Genomic DNA, 21,400 nt, shown 5'->3' on the forward strand with positions numbered 1-21,400 from the left:
TTATTAGTTTTGAAAATATGACTAAAAACCTAAAAAGTGAAATTAACATTAAGGGGTACAAACTTTGGATCGCTCTCCTGACCAAACTATGGGGACCATATTTCCCAGATTGCGGCTACCCCCTATATTTTGAAGGTTAAAAATCCGAATATGTAAAAAAAATGTATGTTTCAGAGAAAGTACGTTTTTGTGTCCGATTTCGTAACTTAATTACTAGTTAGCACTAATTAATGAGCATATTTGAGGTCACCCCTAGGAACCATTAAGGTTGACACTTAGTTCGTAAAAATCCAATCATTAGAACAAAAGTTATTCAGGGTGATTCGTTTTTTTTTTGCGGACTGTACCCCTAGGTAAATCAGCACCTCCTAGAAGAGAGAAGGCCTCAGCATGGATCAATTTAGTAATCCGACGTAACGAACATAAGCAGCGCACTGAATGAAAAATAGGATAGATGACCCCGTGTTCGAGCGACTAAGTTGCGTAGTAGCGAAAGATGTCATTACGTTTGGACTACTAAAGGATTTAATTTCTTGTTTATGGTAACCCGTTCTAAGGCTTTTTTTCTTTTAGGAGTTATTGGGTAAATCTGCATTTATGTTAGACAGAAGACTATCGGGTGCTACTTGATTTTCATGACCACAGATGTTAAAACGACGCTAAGATTAACGCCAAGCTAGAATTATTCGCATTTAGTTTTTGTCTTCCATAACTCCGTGATTGCTTTCAATAATAAATCAAAAGTCTTGCCTTTCCATAGGATTTTCTCCACATGAATTACGCAAGATAAGACTCTAGAAGATGATGAGGCGTGCCTCTTTACTTTTTGTTCCTAACAACAACACAAAAAGTTCTTTTTTATATTGACAGCTTTTCCCGTTGCTCCTCCACTAACTTTTCTTTACAGAGAGTTTCATTTCGTGGCCATTTACGCATGCTCGATCGAGTGAGGTAGTACCTCTTTTTTCCTGGGAAAAAGACTAAATTAATTTTTTCAATGTTTAAATTGGAAGTTTTTTTTTCTCACGCGGTTTGTATGCAAAGCCTAAATGGAACCGAAAGTGAAAACGTGTAAGACTACTCTTAGTTTGGCTACTTTTGACTCTGTTTTAAATGATTTGGTGGTTTATTACGATCGCCGTGGAAATCAAGTAGTACTCTTCATCGTTTAGAGACCTGGTTTACCTACAGACATATTTTCTCTACAAAATAGCGAAAAGTGATGATAAATATTACATTAAATGATGAAAGTTTCTTCTTATGTTTAAATTTGTTTGAAATTTTTAACAGTCATGGATGATAAATAACAACGTTTGTGAGCATTATTAAACCTTTTCCGATACAGTGTGTGAGTCTGGTGACACAAATGTTACAAACTACTGGAAATGTAAAACTAATCGCTTTTAGCAACCACCATTCTTTAAGCAACAAAGAGCTGTAGTATATTTCTACGCGTAGAATGTTCTATCAAACGTCGCACTTCCGAATGTCCCGCTAAGGGTTAAGCGTTTACACCTGCTGCAAGTATTTTAATAATGGAAAAATGGCCATGAAAGAGTTTTTGGATAACATTTTAGGATAATGATTCGCTTACTGTTGAGAGAATTGAAATATTCGTGACTACCACAACTAATAATATCTTAAAGAACGAATAATATGGGATAAAACAACCGAGATAGCTAAAAACTTTTAGACTCCTTAAGAGATATCTTACAGCACGGAAAATATTTAAAAACTAAAGCTGGTCATAATTTTTGCTTACACTCTAAAAACATCAACACGAGAAAGCCCATCAAATGACTCATTCCATATGTTCTTTTAAATCAAATTATTAACGAGCAGTGGTGTAGTAAATAATTTTAAAACAAAGACACATAGATTGAAGCATAAATTTATCTACCACTAGAATAAATATTCCCGAAAGTTTTTTGATTATATGCGAATAAAACGTTTTTCAAATACTAATTAACACTTTTAGAGAAAAAAAAATGACGTCAGAATTTTGTGACAAGTGTTGGGTCCGTTAGCATTCCATACTATATTGTCCTACTTCATGAACCGAATATCAGGATGGATGCCCAGTTAGTATTTGAAGCTGATGTGCAAAACAAGTGATCTCAAGGTCGTAAAAATTTCAGAATCCGTAATATGATGACGAATCACCGGGATTCAACGCATTTGTGACCACCGTTATCTATATTTTTTCAAGTTGCGACCAGGTGGCAGAGCGGTTAGTGCGCCTGCGAAGAACGATAAGTTCAGGTCCTGACGGCAATTTTTTTTTAAAGTAAAATATGTCTGTACAGAAACTCTGTCGCAGAAAACCTCCAGATGTTAAATTGGTATCATCAAAACATTCCTAACTTTAACAGAAATTTACAAAACAACTATTATATTTTATCAGTACAATGTATGCAAAAACATAATCATAATTCAACGTTCATCTGTCATCAAAAATAATCCTTTTACTCAATTTGCATTCTCTCAGAACCACCACATTGATCATGATTATGATGAACGGGCAAAGGCAACGCCTCTTACAGTACTCCTCAGGTACTGAAATCCTACACACGATTTCTTACAGGTAGTTCGATCAGACCCCTATGATGTTGAACCGGTTTACAAAAGAGCCATTCAGCAGAATATCCAGTAAAAATAAGAAAGTGGTAGCAAATATAGCTCTAAAAATTTGTTTTAATTTAAGAATATGATTGGTTTGTCTTATTTGCTTGTCAACCACTACAGATTCAATTCTCAAATATATAGGATTAATTTCTCTCAATTACTTTTGAAATAGAATTTGGGTTCATGCTCACAACTAGTTCACTTTTTAAATAGTCTGCACAGACTACCTATAAAAGAGCGTGTGGAAACTTTCTGACGTAGGACGGGATGGTAGAAGGCCACAAACGGCTGTAGTTCAACTATTCTAGTTCAAATATTTTATTTGTCAGAATTTTATACTATTATATTTATCATTTTGTACTATTATATTTTATTGTATAATTATATTTGTCAACTTATATTCCAGTTCAACTATGATATTTTGAAAGAACTGTGAGTGGTTAGTTACAGATATATTTAGTTTTATAGGATGATCAAAACTAATACCGGTAACTGCGCAGAAATGTTACCGTAGAAGTAAAAACCTAAAATAACTGCTTGCATCTGAATGTTCCAATCATACTGCTTGCAGTAAAATGACAGAAGTAAATAAACCAGGAAAAATATAAAAATCAGAATTTTTCATGGGCTATCAGAAATTTTAAGGATTTAAATAACCACTTTACTTTTAGGAATTTGAGCCGCCTTAATATTTATGTATATTTCCATTAACTTATTTTTTTTAATTTTTTTTTATAACCGTCGTTGAACAGCCGACCCAATTTCATGGGTTTACGACTACTTACGTTCAACTCCGTAGCCTTGTAATTTTGAACCAATCCAGAAGACAAGGAAACTCCTGGATCAGTACCCCCAGAGGTATTGATTTGTTGTGGGAACATGGAGGACTTTGAGACTCGACAGATTTAACGTGCATCAGTCACCATTTACTACACGGGGAGTCTTCGGCCGGCGAGGATCGAACCCACGACCTCTTGGATATGGGCCCAGCGCCCTACCGACCAGGCTATCCCGGCCCCCATTAACTTATTGATGTATTTTGGTTTAATTTGTTTGTTTTTTTTCTCCATCTTTTTCTACAATTTCTTAAATTTCGCTCGGTTAGAGCCATCTTAGTCGCTTGTATATATCTTGTTTTTTTTTCATCTTGTATAAGTATCTATCGAAATTCCACATCTAAGTCTTTGAGTTATCTAACAATAATTTTTTTTATAATTTGATATCTTAATCATAAAGAGTGTTCTTATATGTAACTCATAATATGTTGAGATTTAGTACTATAGAACTAATAGCTTGTTAAGTTATCAAGCTTGTGTACTTTATAACTCATAATATGCTGAGTTATATAGTTTGTGTACTATAAAACTAATAATTTGTTGAATTATTTAGTTTGCGTGCGGCATAAATCATAACATATTTAGTTATCTAGTTTTTGCACTGCATCTACTATATGAAACTTTGAAAACTTTCAAAAGTAATACTATGCAACGTGCTATAAAATATAAGATTTTAGGAATGTCAGGAGTTTAGAAAATTGAAGGTATGCTCTACTAAAAAACATCCATTTTATGTAATAACGATAAAAATTATTTTGTTTCTTAATAATTGATATTTTCACACGTCCTGATCGTAATTATTTTTACAGAATGGCTTGCTTTCCTCTTTGCCATTTATCACAAATGTAATCGGGGCATGGACGGCATCGTTTGCTGCTGACTACTTAAGAAAATCTAACAAAATGTCCATAACTGCCATCAGAAAATTGATGAATTCTATAGGTAAATTCCATTTAACTGTGCCATTCTTTAATAACTGTGATATAATGTGAACAGTGATATAGCTGGGTAAATTGTGAGCACCGTACGTTAAAAAAAAGTTTTTTGCCCTCAAAGTTCACCTCCGCTGTTTCAAAATTTTTTGCAGTGTCTACTTCTCACTCTCGGAACACAAAAACTATTCGATGAAAATATAGGAAATTTTGCGCAGATTTTTCAACAATGTTCAGAACACATTTTAATGTATGAATATACCATTGCATTAAATGCTTTACATTCATAATTAAGAATTATTTATTTTTTAAACCACGCAAATTAGCAACAGAATTATTTTTATTATACAGCGACATAACTCTGAAGATTTGCACTAAGTGTTATTATTTCCTTTTTTAAATAAGAAATATTTTTTGTTTTCTTTTTGAAATGCTTTGCTGCTATAAAATTTTGCAGTTAATTTTGCTGCTACAAAATTTGCAGTTTTTCAGCTTTTCCAAAGTGAAAGAAATTTTAATTGCAGGAGAATTTTGTTTATGTAAGCTTACTTATGCATACTTGTGTGTATATATATTTAAAACTTACCCTTTTTTCACGGAGTTTTTTTCGTAAATGCAGTTTTTATATCTTTATATAAATAACTCGTTCCTCACTTTCACTGTTGTATTCCCTTCACAGAGATGTTGCAGGCGACTGAAAACGTTAGAATGAGTAGAAACTCAATTCATCTTTATTTATTTAATTAATCAATCCAACATGGCTTATACTGCAAATGGCTTATACTGCCAACATGGCTTATACTGCAAATCATTCATATTAAACATTCTTTGCACTAAATTTCAGTTGTAAACTAGATAAGCTAGAAAAAGTTGCTATCTCGTTTAATAGAATTTTTGCTGTTAATTAATCCCCACTTTTAATATTTTTTGTTGCCTGTAGCATTTCTGCTTTTAATATACTAATTGCTAATTCGACCGATACTTTCTTATGCCTTATCAGCGTGATCTACAATTTCACAGCATCTTATGAAAAAAATTAACCGCATGCCAAAACAAGAAAAATCACATGTAACAGATGGTCCATCCTGAATATGCAAACATTCATAAATACTTGAAAATACAAACTGTGTCACAGTATAATATAAATTAAATGCAGATTTCTTTGATAAAGCTACAAAATGCAGTACAGCAAACTTCAATGATATATTCAACTTTGAAAATTACAGACCAATAGCAAAACATTTCAATTCCTCAATTTCATCAATCTGATAAAACTCATCAACCTCAACAAATCACATCAACTTCAAACCTTATCGCAGCCTCAACTGCGATTTCACCTTCAGATCTAAAAATCTAAACTCCAATTCTACCAAAAAAAATTAAAAAAAAATTTGAGTGTTCAACCTGCAAAAAAGAAAACAATAAGCTCCCTCATGCTGATACTTTATTCTCATCTGCAAACAAAGAACTAACATTTTGAGCAAATTGCTGTACCTTTTTACTTATATTATTTCCTCGAGTAAAGCACATGAACCTCATCCTCCTCAAAAGCCAGCTAGCGGCTTCTTAACCCTTTGACGGTTAGGGAAATGAACAGTATTACGAGCAAACAGTAGTCGAAAGTGGCAGCTGCTTTTCCCCGCCGTTCTTCCGAAAATGTCACCCTTCTCTGGCGATGCCAACTGCTCCGCTTCCTGGAATAGTTATAATAAAGTGGTAGCAAATTATGTAGTAAAATTCGTTAAGGAAAGACAGTTACGCCTACTTTTTAATAGAGTAACTAGTTGATTGTTGCTTTAACGTTGCATTTTATATGATACTTATAATTTTTGATATTTAGTGGTGAAAAAATCACTTAAAAGGAAAAATACTGAACTGAAAGTAACTTGAATTTCGCTACTACTAGAAAATACTATTTTACAAAGCGGAGAAAGTTGGCATCTCTGTCAATGCCATAGATAGCTCGTCTCAAGCGTTTTGAAAAATTTTTGTAGTACATAAATAACAGTTTTTATGAACTTTAAAATAATAAAAGATAATTATTAATAGTAAATTATAAATGATTATAATCAATTATATAAATAATAGTTAATTATAAATATAAGACAAATATTAAATCGAAAGGACTAAATAAATACAACTAATGTAAAACTTTATGAAGCATTTAAATACAGTAATTACCTAAACACTCTGAACAAAGTCTTCATCGGACTCAAAACTTAATAAGCTTTCTATATCACAATCATAATTATCTAACTTTCGCTTTTCAGTCATTTCACTTTACCAGCAACCTAAAAAACGCGCCAAAATACGAATAAAAAGAACAAGGTAAAAAAATATATTCCCCTTTATTATGAAAAGAAATTCATGAAACCCGTACTGCCATCTGTAGGCAGTAAAACTAACTACGCTTCGCGAGTAGGATTCGTTTTTAACATAGTCAATGCAGAATAATAATGGCGAACAAGCTCAGCTCGTCAGTGTGCATTGGGGAAAAATTTCACTACGCGAGTAGTGCTCGTTACTAACCATTACGGTTGAAATCTTGCTCCCGAGCGGAACTCGTTTGCGCGCATTGTGAAACACGATTCGATTCCGAGCCTAACTCGTTCATAACCGTCAAAGGGTTAACACGTTGAGTGCCAAGCTAATTTTACTTGGCTTGCTCGTCTGGCCACACAGTTAATAACTACAAACTAAATTTGAAACTATCTGACTGATTTTGCTAATTTTTTAAGAGGTTTAGCATGACATATCTGAAAGAAGTGGTGAATTATTCACTAATACGAATTGCCGACGAATAGTGGTGGATAAAAATCTACTAAATTGAATTTATTAAACCAAGAATCACAATTAATAAACTACCACTTGAAGGTATTTATTCAATGTCCAGAGCAAGTTGACATCGCTATGTAGATAAATAAAACTATTTTTGTGTTTTCTATATTGCATTACTTTCTTCAATCCATTTTAGTAACGATAATAATATTAAAAAAATGGAAAATTTACTCGAATTATGTGTTTCTTATAATCTTGGCTTCGCCAGTCACCGGTGATCACCGTGAAGCTGCGAACAAACTCAGCGCCGGTGACCTATGTCCCCCATGACATTCAACATGTTAATATTTCCATTTATTTTGATTTCTTCGACAAAGTGCTCGAACTACTTATCCAGCAACTACGCGGACAGCTGACCTCACAGTGTTAAAACAAATTCATGACTTATGGGATAGGTGTCCAGTTGCAGTACACTACTAGACTAGACTAATTTCTAATTTGTTTTAGGTACATTTGGTCCAGGACTTGCTTTGATAGCAGTTAATTTTGCTGGGTGCCGAGCCGAGCTAATTATAGCCTTACTTTGTATCGCAATGGCTTTGAGTGGTTTTGCTTATTCAGGTTATAACGTTACACACATGGATATGTGTCCTGATTTTGCAGGTAAATAAAAATTTAAGAAATTGCTATTCGAATAAATTTTTACTACTTCCTACGCTTTGTAGGCGTTATAATGTTAGCGGTAGGGTTTGTTAGGGTGGAATTCTAACAATCGGAACAATTGCTGTTTTTTTTTTAAATTATAATACATATTTTTATTTTACGTAACACCAGTTTTTATTTCTTTACCACGTTTCTAAATATTCTGCCGAAATCAGAAAGCAGGTGACATCCCTGAAAGTATACAAATGCATATCTGCCAACTTTTACGCATTTAGCGTATAATTTTATTTCTATACTAGGAGGCTTCGCCCCCTGCTCGCTGGCGCTCGCCAACCCCGGAACTGCTTTCGCAGTTCATTTCGGATTGCTTCGCAGTCCAATGCTCGCTTTGCTCGCTCATTGGATACGTTCTTAACGTCTAGTTTTTGTATACTTTTTTGAATACTGAAGTTCCGAAAACTTTTCACTGTAGAAAATTCTAAACCTGTACATTTCAATATTAATTTGAAATTGCTAAAAGTTCACATATTTTTCTTAATCACACTATTCTAAACACACTAAATTTCAGTTGTTGAGAGAAGTAACTGTTGTAAGTTTTGTTTTAAAGTCTTTCCAAACAGAGGGCTAAAACCATGTGTTGCAAAACAATATGAAATAGTAGTCTGCCACTAAACAACGGATGTAAAGCATCAGCTTTGATGAAGATAATTTTGTATTTTTAATTCTCTGAAGGGCGCCACCCTAATAATATGGAATTTGTAAAATAAATGTATATATTTTTGATTGTTGATGAAGCCCATCATTTTGTGTTTTCATCTGTGTTCCGAAGCAGAACAACTATAAGTTTTTTATTCTATCACAAAAATATAAAATGTATAAAAAACAAAGAAAAGAGNCCCTTCACATTCTTATTATCTGTGCTGTGTCTTGTTTCCTTTCATGTTGAGTAATAATCAGTTTCCTGTTAAACATGTAAAATGCAATAATAATTGATTGCTGACTCACGGGACCAAACATGCATTTCATGTAAAGCAATATTTTGCGTTAGTGAGGGTCAACTTTATAATAAACATTACAAGATTTATTTCTAAAATGAAGAAAAGTTTTAAAAAACAAGCATAAAATAAAGCAATGCTCATAATTCCATTGTGTAAAAATTTTTAATAAAGTGAAATGAAGATGGTGTGCCAAGGACCTAGAGCAAAAACAGTTTTGATGTACCAGCTCCTCTCCTAAATACTAAGCTAAAGCTCCAACAAATTTGCTAAACTATTTATGCATGCATTTGAATTTCTGAATTTAATTTGACATTTTTATTATAAAAAGAAACATTAAAATAATAACAGTTATCAGCTCACACTGAAAATAAAAATTTAATTTTATTACCAGTTAAGTTATTTGTTCATTAAGAAAAAAAAAATAGAAGAATCCTACCAAATTAAATCTTTATTCATATTTGATTTTAATTATATTATAAATGTATTTTATTGCTGAGAGTATTTGCTCAACAGTAATTTGGCTAACAGACAATGTTATTACAATGTAGTAGGACCCTGAAAGAAAATAGAAGAATCCTACCAAATTAAATATTTATTCATATTTGATTTTAATTATATTATAAATGTATTTTATTGCTGAGAGTATTTGTTCAACAGTAATTTGGCTAACAGACAATGTTGTTACAATGCAGTAGGACCCTGGAAGAAACATTAAAAAAAAAAAAAGCAATTATCAGCTCAAAAAATTTAATTTAATTAACAGTTAAGTTATTTGTTCATGAAGAAAATTTTTTTATCCTATTATCTTTGTTCATATTTCATCTTAAATGATTATAAATGTATTTTATTGCTGAGATTATTCGTTCTGCAGCAATTTGGTTAACAGTCAATGCTGTCACAATGCAGCAGTCCCCTTGAATATGCATAGGGTACTATGAAATTGCTAGAACTCTTAAGTAAGGAAAAATGTATACATCCGGCCTCAGTTCCAGAGAAAGCACAGCTCTTGGTCACTGTGGGGTGTGTTTTCAAAGAAAAAATTACTGGCAGGCAGGGCTAAAAAAACCTCAAAAATTTTACCCGTCCCTGAGGACGGCTTGCCCAACAATGTACCTGTCCTCCTTTGAAACTTACCCGTAGCTTCTAAATAAATAAAAATATAATTTTCTCTTATTTATTACAAACATTTATATAAATTGCACAATGAATTAGTAGTTACTAGGATTACAAATACTAAGATTACATTATACAGTAATAAAAGGAATACTAGGTTATCAATAGTAACCTAGTATTTCTTTTATGAAATAATTTAAATGACAAAGGTCAAGTTATCTGGAATGTCAATTTTTCCGAGGGTACTGCGTTTTTTAAATGAATCAAATATGACGTTTGCCAGTACCACATACAAGCCAATGATTTACAGAGGTTTCTGCACAGAAATCTGAAAGGGGTTTTCCATTTAGGTAGATGTTCATAATTGAATTTAGCGCTTCTTGTTTAAGCCCCCTTTCGCTGAAAAGCCCCCTTTCAACCGCTGCAGTCCTCCCAGACGAAGAAAACATCAATTCCACCATGTTGCTGTATTGTGGGTCATTTTGCTGCATTTGGTCTGACGAAGCAATTAACAGGATTTCTAGATTAGAGGGTCATTTTAGAAGTGAGGCGCTACTCTAGACTCTTGCAAGATTACAAAAATTGAAAATGTATCACGAAAATTAACGGGAAAATAGCCGTCCACGCGGACGTCGGATTCAAGGAATTCATTGTCCGTCGGGGATTTTCGAGCCCGTATTTTGATAGTAACTCTGCAGCCTCTCCCATAACGAGCGCCGCATTTATTTTATGCAAAAAACCTTTCAAACAAAACCAATTGATTATGATTAGAACATTTATATATATAATTTGATTTCTTATAGATAGTGGTGAAAATAATGGCTGGGAAATTTTTATTAAATCAAAATTATTAAAATATTTATACACAATCTATGCTACAACTGGTAAGACTACTCTCTAAAACTGCGCGAATTCAGTAGTAGTTGTGCGACTTGTAGTAACCGTTGTCAGGATATTATAGAATATAAGAGTAATATAAAATCCCAAGGCGTACTACTATTTGAGAATACTTGTATATATGTATGGTATGGGATTGTATGCACGTCTAGGCAAATCAACACCTCCTAGAAGAAAGAATGCCTTAGCACGGATCAATTTAGCAGTCCGACGAATAAACTGAACATAAACTGCGCACTGAATGAAAATTAAGAAAGATGACACTATGTTATTGAGCTGCACAGTAACGAAAGATGTCATTACGCTTGGACTACTAAAGGATTTAATTTCTTGATTATGGTAACCCGATCTGAATCATTCTTTCTTTCAGGAGTTATTGAGTAAATCTGCACTTATGTTAGACCGAAGACTATAGGTAACTAGATACCACCAAACAGTTACTCCGAATAATAGACTATACTGGCAGAGCAATCATAAATAAAGAAACAATAGCCTTCCTGATGATTGACATATCCAAAGNCCGTACAGCAACATGCTCTATAGGTTACTACCTACTTGATTTCCAAGACGACTAATGTTAAAACGACGCCAAGAATAACGCCAAGCTAGAATTATTCGCTTTTAGTTTTTGTCTTTCATAACTCCGTGATTGCTTTCAATATTAAATCAAAAGGCTTGTCTTTCCCATAAGTTTGATAATGCTGCAAATACATATTTCAAATGATAAAATTTGGCAAACTTTTTAACTTCAGTTATTTTAATACAAATACAGGATAATACAGTAGACTAAGATTGTAAAAATTGATGATCGTAAGCGAAAATCTATTAAAAAATATTGAAATTAGCAAATATTTTCTAGCATATTACTTTCAGTTTAGTATTTTATTATTTAACGATATACCGATATAAACTATGTCTTACGGTGTTCCTAGCCCATAGGGCTATCTACACCTTCATCTAAGATTGAATGTTGAATAAGGGAGGAAAGGGGTTAGAGAGGTTACGCGAGCGTATACGTGTTGAATAGAACAATGATTAAGCAATGGGTTGAGCGTAATAGAACGCAGTCTAAGTTAGTTAAAATACACGATAAACAAGGTTGTGATATAAACACTGGTTAAGAATACAATAATATATACAACGGAAAACGAGCTTGCGAGAACATATAATAGGCCCTTTTAAGGGCCAGAAAAAGATACTCGATTTTGGAGTGGATAAAGGTAAAAGGCATGAATTATCACAAAATAAACGTAAAGGTACGTAGTCTGAGTTAAATATATACAAGGGTTAAATATATAATTATTTATATATTATTTAAAATATGAATATTTTGCACCGTAAGTTATGGTGGTAGACAGTATTGAATTACTGAATAGATTAGAAAAATAAAAATGAATTGATTTTCGACAACTATTTACATTATAGGGTGCTCGTAATATCTCTGTATTTAGATATAACATTTATAAAGCTAGATAATACAAATTGCGCTAGAATAAATATCTTGTTTTTTTTAAACCGAGTCATAATTACGGAGCAATTCTTGTACCACCTTCTTCTGTTTTGAAAAAAAAAAAGAAAAACGTTCTCTGAAATGGAGGTTGGTAGAAAACGAGTTAAACATTAATACGTTTTTCTCCTAAAGAATTTTAGTAGCTGATTGCTGCATTCAACTATTAAAAACCTTTTCCTTAGCTTTCATTACGTTTAAGCACTCAGGTTTATATATTTACCTTTTTGTTTGATATTTCAGGAACATTGTATGGCGTAACAAACTCGATTGCCAATATTTCTGGTGTCTTAGCTCCAATGACTGTAGGAATTTTGACTTCGAATAGCGTAAGTAAAGCCAGGGCTGCCAACTTTCCATGCTTTTTGTAAAAATATATTCTGGTGATAGTTAATGTTTTAATATTTTTTTTATCCGCTTAAAGTTATTTTCCATACCACTAAATATAAATGATTTAAAAGGTCATATTCAAAGTCACTTAAGCGCAAAATTGCTCGAGATGAGGCTGTTAATAAGCTGGTAAGATTACTACCAATAATTGTGAAAGTTTTAGTTTCCTAATGTGTATCACTCTATGAAATATTTTCAAAAGTAATTCAATACTGTCTANATAAGGGTCTGTTGACCTTTTAAATGATTCATTGTATTTGGCGTATGGGCCTATTGGCCTAGGCCGCTGTATATATAATAATAATAAAGCTCTGAAAAGTTGATTACAGGGATGCCAACTTTTCCGTTATCTACAAAAATTTCATAAATTGGTAGCGAATTAAATAGTGAAACTTGTTGAATGAGGATAATTACGCCCACTTTTTAAAAATGTCACCACCACATAACTACCATAAAGTTACATTTCATCTGATACTTAAAATTTTTGATGAGCAGTGATGGAGGAATTATTTAAAATGAAAAATACTAATCTAAAAACAACTTAAACTGACGATCTGGAGAGTTTTCAAAAGTGGTAGGGAAGATTATAGATATCTAGGTGTTTTAAGCTATCAATAAATATTTAATTTAAGGGAAATATATATGGGCACAGAAAATAACTCGTTAATAAGTTCGTAGTTCACAAATGAAATATAAATATAAACATTTTTCAGCAGACTTGAAAACACTTAGCTACCACTCATCTATTTTTTCCCGGTATTGAGGAACCTACTGTTAAATTTCGTTACAGTGGAAAATATTTCTTTTTTAAAAAAAAAGTTGGGAAAGTCTTATCCGTAGCCGCAGCTGTAGTTTTGGCTTCTCGCTGTATAGTTGCTGTAGAGGAGTCTTTATCTCAGGGCTCGAAAAACAGCCCGTCCGCCCGTCCTCGGCGGTCAAAAATTTCCCGCTGACAGCGAATTTCTCGAATCAGACGTCCGCGCGGACGGCCATTTTCCCGTTAATGTTCGTGATACACTTTCAATTTTTGTTATCTTACAAGAGTCCAGCGCCTCACTTCTAAAATGACTCTCGAATCTAGAAATCCCGTACAGCAACATGCTGCGCATGGTGGATTGATGTTTTTTTTCCGGCTGGGAGTACTGCAGCAGCTGAAATGGACTTTTCGGCAATGAACTTACAAAAAAACACATTACGTAAGCGTTAAACGCAATTATGAACATCCACCTGAATGGAAAACCCCTTTCAGATTTCTGTGCAGAAACCTCTTTAAATCATAGGCTTGATTGTGGAACTAGCAAACGTCATATTTGATTCATTTAAAAAACGCAGTACCCTCGGAAAAATTGACATTCCAGATAACTTGACCTTTGTCATTTAAATTATTTCATAAAAGAAATAAATTATTTCATAAAAGAAATACTAGGTTTTACTATTAGTAACCTAGTATTTCCTTTATTACTGCATAATATAATCCTAGTAGCTTCTAATTTATTGTGTAATTTGTATCAAATAAGAAAAAAATAATATTTTTATTTATTTAGAAGCGACGGGTTAGTTTCAAAGGAGGACGGGTATATTGTTGGACAAGCCGTCCTCGGGGACGGGTAAAATTTCTGAGTTTTTTCAAGCCCTGCTTTATCTGTCTTTTCTGGTTCGTTGGTGGGATTACATTTCTTTTTCTTTTTGCTAGAAGAACATAAGTGCGTACGACGCACTTAAGTACGTAAAATGCGCGTCGGCACACTTCATGCAGGCTGGCTCGGCATTGCGGGACTTTTGCGTGTGAGACCAAACTTCTTGCATCTGCAGCAATAAATCTCGTGATAGTCAAAAAGAAATATTTCTATCCGAACTGGTGTAGTCTAAAGCTGTTCAATGTTGAAGATCTCTCGTGTCTGTGAGAATGACTAGGAGGAAGGGGAGGAGCTTGTACTTTTGGCCACGCCTTTTTCTCATCTGGCTCGATTCTTATTGGTCGTAGCCCAAAGTCTAGTAGGTCTTTTTCGATATCTCGAATCGTAACGTCGGTGTTATGTCGTTACATGAGAATTTTGACTAGGCATTAGATATTTTTTCTGTCCAGCTATTGCAGAGGCAGTCTCATTTGTAGCTGAAGCTGTAGTTATGGCTTCCTGCTGTATAGTTGTTGCAGTCGCGTCTTCATCCGACTTTTCTGGTTCGCTGGTGAGATTCTTTTTCTTTTTGTGTCTCTTGGTCGGAGGCTGTTTTAAGTCGTATTCTAACTCTTTCTGTTGTTTGGTTTCTTATTCTAGCTCATGAATCGTCTCCATGTTGACAGGATCATCCTACTGTTTCAGGAGCAGGCTCTGTAATCTCAGGATCGGAGGTTAGTGCTATTACTGAGGTTTCTGCTGGCGTGTCGGTGACTGCTATCATTTCTGTTTCAAATGACGTCGTTCTTTTTAAGGCAGTGCCCTCAGGAAATAGCTCACTCTTTCTTTCCGGGTAGGCTTTCAGAAAAAACTCACTCACTCAAAAACACACTCAAAATTTTAATAGTAAATTTGCTTTGTCCATAATAAGTAAAATGCACATAATCGTTTTAGTAAATCTAAATAGTAAATATTCTTTTGTCAATCTTTCGTAAATTATGCGAAATCAATCTTACTGAAAGGTAGTTGGTGAAATCCATTCCGTTAATATTACATAAAATATACCAAAGCTTTTTTTTTAATCGAATATTTCAATCGTAATATCATTCCATTAATACAACGTAAATTTTACGCATAAAGCGCATTGACGTTACCAATTTCCTCAAAATCTACGTTTAGATTACGTATTATGCTGCATGGGTAAAAACAAGGCAAAAAAACCTAGGGGTGCCGTTGCTTTTTTTAGATAAGCCCCTTGAAACATACTTATACTTCACTTTAAAGGAGTCTCCATACCGACTGCAACAGCAACAAATCGCATGTTGCAATGACTTCGCGCATGCGCACTTCTTTCATCCTCCCTCTGTTGCAACAACCAGCGTTTGCCGTCGCACTGGTTTCAAGAATTGGATGGAGTTCAATTTCCGTCGCTGTTGCAGACTCTCAGAGATTCAATCCGATTCCTATATATTTCTAATCTCAAAGGGAAAATACGATGAAATCACGTATGATTTTAATGTTAACGTCATTCAGAGCATAGTGACTTATGTTTAGATAAAATATTTGAATATATTTGAAAGACATTAAAAGACATTTTTATTACAAAAATGTACTTTAAATGTTCTTATTTATAAAAATCTTCGTTGAAATTTTTATTACATATATATAAAATAATATAAATTTTTAAGAACATTGATTAAAAATATATATTGATAGGTCTTGATTTAGAAACAGTGTTTCTAATTTCATAAATTCCTGAGATAAATTTTTTAAATTCTAAAGTGGGATTAATCTGCTAATCTCACTTAGGTTTAAGCTATTTTAGTGCGTTTTGTTAATTATGAAAAATGCATTGAATAGGTACTTTTCTTTAATTAATTCTCTAAAAGTATTTTGAATTAATTGCGAAAAATTAATAGTATAAATCTTTTCTACTATTAGTATATTCCTCATAAATTCCTATCAACTTGCGAATGTAAGAAAAAACTATATTGAAGCATTTGCATATGGAAATAAATTCATTTTTATCACGTCTATATAAAATGTTAAGTTGCAAACTTGATATATTTGTAATATTCAAAATATTGTTCACAACAATGTTCTGAAAAAAAATTTTTTTTTCCTAACATGACCTTTTGATAATAAAATAATTTCTGTTTTTCATTTTCCCTAACTTTTTTAATTTGAATTATTTAGTATTCCAACAATTTAGTTTATTTAACAAAATAAAAATACGTGTTATAGTCGGAAAAATTTATACTGAAAAAATGCATTTTTTTCCCATAAAAAGATTAGTTAAGTATTAAAAATTAGTAGACAAAATTAAAAGACAAAAATTATAAAAAATAAATAATTTCGTATAAATTATTGATACAATATTTGCAAAAATGTGACGCAAAGTTTATTTCGACAATTTATGAAGCATCTTGTACTGAAATCATAAAGTAATATAAATATAAAAAATAATATAAATATAAAAAGTAATTCATATGTATAAAATAATTTTTTAAATACAAAAAATAACGATAAAATGAGCTGTGGAACAAAAACTAGATACAGAAGAAAGTGCGCATACGCTAGCCAGGAAACAGGTTTGTTGTCGCATGCGGTGTGAAGGTACATGCAATCACTTGCAACAGACACACAGCAACAGAGGGGAAAAATCGTGTTTCGCATCACTGTTGCGTTCGGTGTGTAGACACCTTTACATATTGAATGGGGGTCATCGGTGTCCGGCACTGAGTTTGTTCGTAGTGACACGGGGGCCAACGGTGACCGGCAAAGATTATTTAGTAGATTTATATCCACCCCTATTTCTAAACAATTCGTAGGCTAATATAACTCACCACTTTTATCAGATATGTCAGGCTAAATCTATTAAAAAACTAGCAAAATCTGTCTAATATTTGCAAATTTAGTTTGTAGTTATTTACCGTTGTGGCCAGACGGGCAAGCCATGTAAAATTAGCGTGGCATTCAACGTGTTAACAAAATGATCTTCAACTTCGAATTTTTCTGCAGAAAAGTGGAAATGTTTTTAAGAGCTCCAACTTGCATAATATTCATTTTTCATTACCTACTTCAATGTAAAAAGAAATCAAGCCAATCAAACGATCCAACTGACACACATTATCCGAAGTTCAAAATAATGGCTTTTAAATGAAATAATGAAATCTTACTTTACTTATTCTAAGTTTCTAACAGGTACTTAACAAGTCAGTCTGATGTTTAATTTTAGGCAACTCTTGCAAGCTGGAGTAAAGTCTTTTACACAACTGCTGCTGTCTATATAGCTTGTGGAGTTATATTCGCTATGTTCGCATCTGCTGAATTACAGCCATGGGGAACAGCTAACAGTGAATCGAAAGACGAAAAGCAAGCAGTTACGGATATTGATATTAAAAATGTCAAAACAAACTTTGGAGATCCTTGTTAAACAGTTGCTCAAGCATTCCTTTTTTCTATTTTGAAATATTTCATTGAAAGAACATAAGAAGATAATTGTTTCTGTTATAATTCATTGCTATATAACTAACGCTGTAGTTCTCTGCCGCCAAATAAAATGTTATAGTTTAAGTGCCGTACACTTAAATCAATGCGAAAACTTTAAACTATATTTATAATATTGCCCTGACGAATTATCTGGGCTTTAGAACAGACAAATAACTTTAATATTTTTAAAGTTATTAAACTTTTTTTAAGCTGGAAAATTGGTCAATTTGTTTTCCCTTTGTTAAAACTTATCAAAATCACTGCCTTATTCTCAGTTTCTGCAAATATTTTTGTACTCAGGAAATGTAAAGTAGGTTTTTGAATATTAAAAAATTAGTCAACAAGCGCTTTTCCTTTTCACAAAATTGCGGCTTTTCTTCCTTTTGACGTTTTGAGCCATTTTCAAAATAAGCGTTGACAATGCTGGGTGTAGATAAAATAAATTTGACCTAACTGTCATGAGTAGGACTGGGCTATAAATCGATGTATCGCGACATTTCGACTTAACGCCTATATTGGCAGGCCGATACAGCGACTTTCGTTCCAGGCGATGCATCAGAAATCTGATTTAAGCCGTCGAGGAAAGAAGACGAACGCAAAACGATATACCGATACATCGACTTTCGTTTCAGGCGATGCATCAGAAAATTGATTTAAGCCGCCGAGTAAAAAAGACGAACGCAAAACGATATAACGATACAAGTCACGCAATGATCTTATCTTACGTTCCGATGCCAACTCGCGCTGTGGAAGACGATGTTCGTTTCGTTATGTTGAAATGGCCTTGATTGATATCGTGATTTCGCATGTTCGTTTTCGCGCCTCATAGTTTTGCTTTGTCGCGACTTGATATCGTTTCTAGTAGATTATTTTCAATGGAACTGACTTTGTGATCGCCGTCGTTACCTTGTTCTGAACGTAATCTATTATTGAAAAGAATATATAAAGAAGTGTTTCTTAATTAATTAGGTAAGTTGTTTTTAAAACAAAACTTTTATTTTTATATGTGAAAATTAATTTCGATATTATGTGTTTAAGTAATTTTTTACATTATTAAATTTATTACAATCGGAAATCTAATTTAAGGTGCCCTTAAAGAATTCAATTACAAAGTAATTAAATTTGTTAGGCTATTTTTTACTTTATTTTAATTTATAAAAAACTTTTTGGATAAAACTTCTAATAATTTATTGGGTTTTTATTAGTGATTTTAAATTCATAAATCTTTAGTTGTTTTTATTTTTATAAATAAAATTATAACAAAACTTATTTTTCCTCTTTTGGATTTGGACGTTAGTCAATCAACTTTGTTTATTCAAAAAAATTAGCAAGGTTTGAGACTTCTTTTTTTTTTAAATCATTTACCACTTCGTTTTATTAAATCGTGTTTTTTAATTTTCTTTCAATATTGTCAGTTAAATATATTATCGATTATCATAATTATTTTGTTTTTATTTTTAAGAAATTAAACCTTACTTTGTTTTTTCGTTCAGAATTCGGTAATAATTCAATTTAACTTATTTATGTGAAATAATAATGATAAAAAATAGTGTTTCAAAAGCATTTTTTTTTAAAATTTATTTAGCACTTTGTTTTAAGCATACAAATAATTTTCAACGAGTTAATTCTTTAAATTTTCTTTCTATATTGTTAGGTGAATGTATTGATAAATTTCAATTTTATTTATTTTTTTATTATTTATTTTTAAACTAAGAAATCTTTCGTTATTTGCGTGATCATTTTTAGAATATATAACATTAATATCTTTATTAGGCAAAACATATATATCTTCAAATTCATAAATTGATTTAAATCAATCTGAGTATGATGTTTTGATAGAAATCTGACTTTCTGTGCCTTACAAGTAAATGAAATTCAGAAATACTATATCGCGATACATCGCTATATCGCGATGCAAAACTGACGATGCATCACGATATAAAATTTCTTATATTGCCCAGTCCTAGTCATGAGTAACAGCTGCAAGCTCAGAGCAGTAATAAAAATAGCACATTATTCTCAGAAAAGCATAATTTCATATTGCGACGAAACTTTCGAAAGACAGACTTAAGTATTACTTAACGATATATTTGGAAAATTTGTAAGCATTATAAATAAAAATGCAGCTGATCTGATTTTATTAATTATTTATGTTAATTATTAATAATTATTATGTGAGAGTCATAGTAGTTAAGCTTTTTTTCCCCTTAGAAGACATTAGAATCATGAAGTTTATTTAAGGACGAATCTGAAAGATAGTTTGTAAGATCTAGTTATCTAAAGTTTCAGATGTTGAATGTTTTTGTACACTTTTTATTTCATTGTCTTTTTTGTCATTGCTCGGCAATCTTTTCATAAAATACTGTTAAATGTAAAAATGAATTAAAATTTTATTTTTAAAATATAGGTTTTTTTTGTTTAGTTTTCTTTTTGCTTTCAACTTCAAAATTTCGGGTTTCCTTTATATGGATACTAGTCTCTTATATATATGTGAAAATTAGAATGAAAATTTTATATAAGAAGAAAAACTATAATTTTTTCCTGTTATCCTTAATAATTTTTCTATGATCAAAAACCCTGATTACATTTTATTTTTAACAAAATTTCCATTGTACGGATGGAGCATTTCTCAAAATTTAATAAAATAAAAATAAATAACAAAGGAAAAAAAATAAACAGTTGCATGGAAAACCAAAATTTTCGCCATTAAAGAACTAAAACAGATGGTATGGAAATTAAATAGGAGTTGAGTAGAGTTAGGGCTGATTAAGGGGAAATATAAGAATTATGTAAGTATTTATTTATGAAAGTTAATTTTTCTTTCTTATAAATTTTTCTGATTACAAAAATTTTGTACCAGGGCTGAAATTTGATCGAAATCTCCTAAAGTTCAAAACGTTATGATTTTAATTAAATTTTTAATTAATTTTAATTAAATTTTTAATTAATTTTAATCAAATTTTTAATTAATTTTAATTAAATTTTTAATTAAGTTTAATTAAATTTCTATGAACTTTGTAGGAGATATTAATTAACAGTTATTAAACTTTGCATCTTGTTGACTGTTTTCTCCATACAACTGCTGGAAAATTTAAGGTATATTGTATTCTTCGTCGCACACTACAATGCATGCTGACAAAATTGAAATGAAAAGCAAAATACTTCAAAACTTCATTTATATCTTATTATTATTTTAATTAGCTTAATTACTTTTGATGTAATTAAGCTAATTAAAAATTAAATACATTTATATTTATTAAATTCTCATTAATTTTAAGTTTCAAACTGATTAATATAAAAACTTAAGTAAAAACATAATTATACATTATTCGATATACTCTGTTGCTGTCAGGTGAACTCCTTAAGACTCCTATGCTGCCGTGCAATTGAAAAATTAACGTAAGCGACGAAAAATTCAAAATTGAGATTTTCACATATTTTGCATCTTTGTATGATAAGCATTGCAAAAAAATTACTTTCAAAAATAAATTTTGTTTTATTAGTTGTTCTAAAATTCTATTTTAGCGTTCAGACCATTAGCAATGGAAGGGAA

General features: G+C 31.9%; 1 protein-coding gene across 2 annotated transcripts in view; it reads left to right on the forward strand.

Moving 5' to 3' along the window:
• Positions 1-17,931, forward strand: part of LOC107446148 (putative inorganic phosphate cotransporter) — a 32,620-nt gene extending 14,689 nt beyond the window's left edge. The window contains exons 7-11 of one of the 2 annotated variants that reach the window (XM_071186155.1): positions 4,271-4,403; positions 7,679-7,834; positions 12,593-12,678; positions 15,016-15,089; positions 17,594-17,724. In XM_071186155.1, the coding sequence (XP_071042256.1) occupies positions 4,271-4,403; positions 7,679-7,834; positions 12,593-12,678; positions 15,016-15,075 (435 nt within the window). In that variant the 3' untranslated portion in view covers positions 15,076-15,089; positions 17,594-17,724. Of the gene's footprint in view, positions 1-4,270; positions 4,404-7,678; positions 7,835-12,592; positions 12,679-15,015; positions 15,090-17,593 lie in introns of both variants that reach the window. The other variant, XM_071186154.1, reaches the window with a different exon arrangement.
• The last annotated feature ends 3,469 nt before the right edge of the window (positions 17,932-21,400 follow it).

This window comes from Parasteatoda tepidariorum, chromosome 10, assembly GCF_043381705.1.
Source record: "Parasteatoda tepidariorum isolate YZ-2023 chromosome 10, CAS_Ptep_4.0, whole genome shotgun sequence".
In the NCBI taxonomy this organism is placed as follows: domain Eukaryota; kingdom Metazoa; phylum Arthropoda; class Arachnida; order Araneae; family Theridiidae; genus Parasteatoda; species Parasteatoda tepidariorum.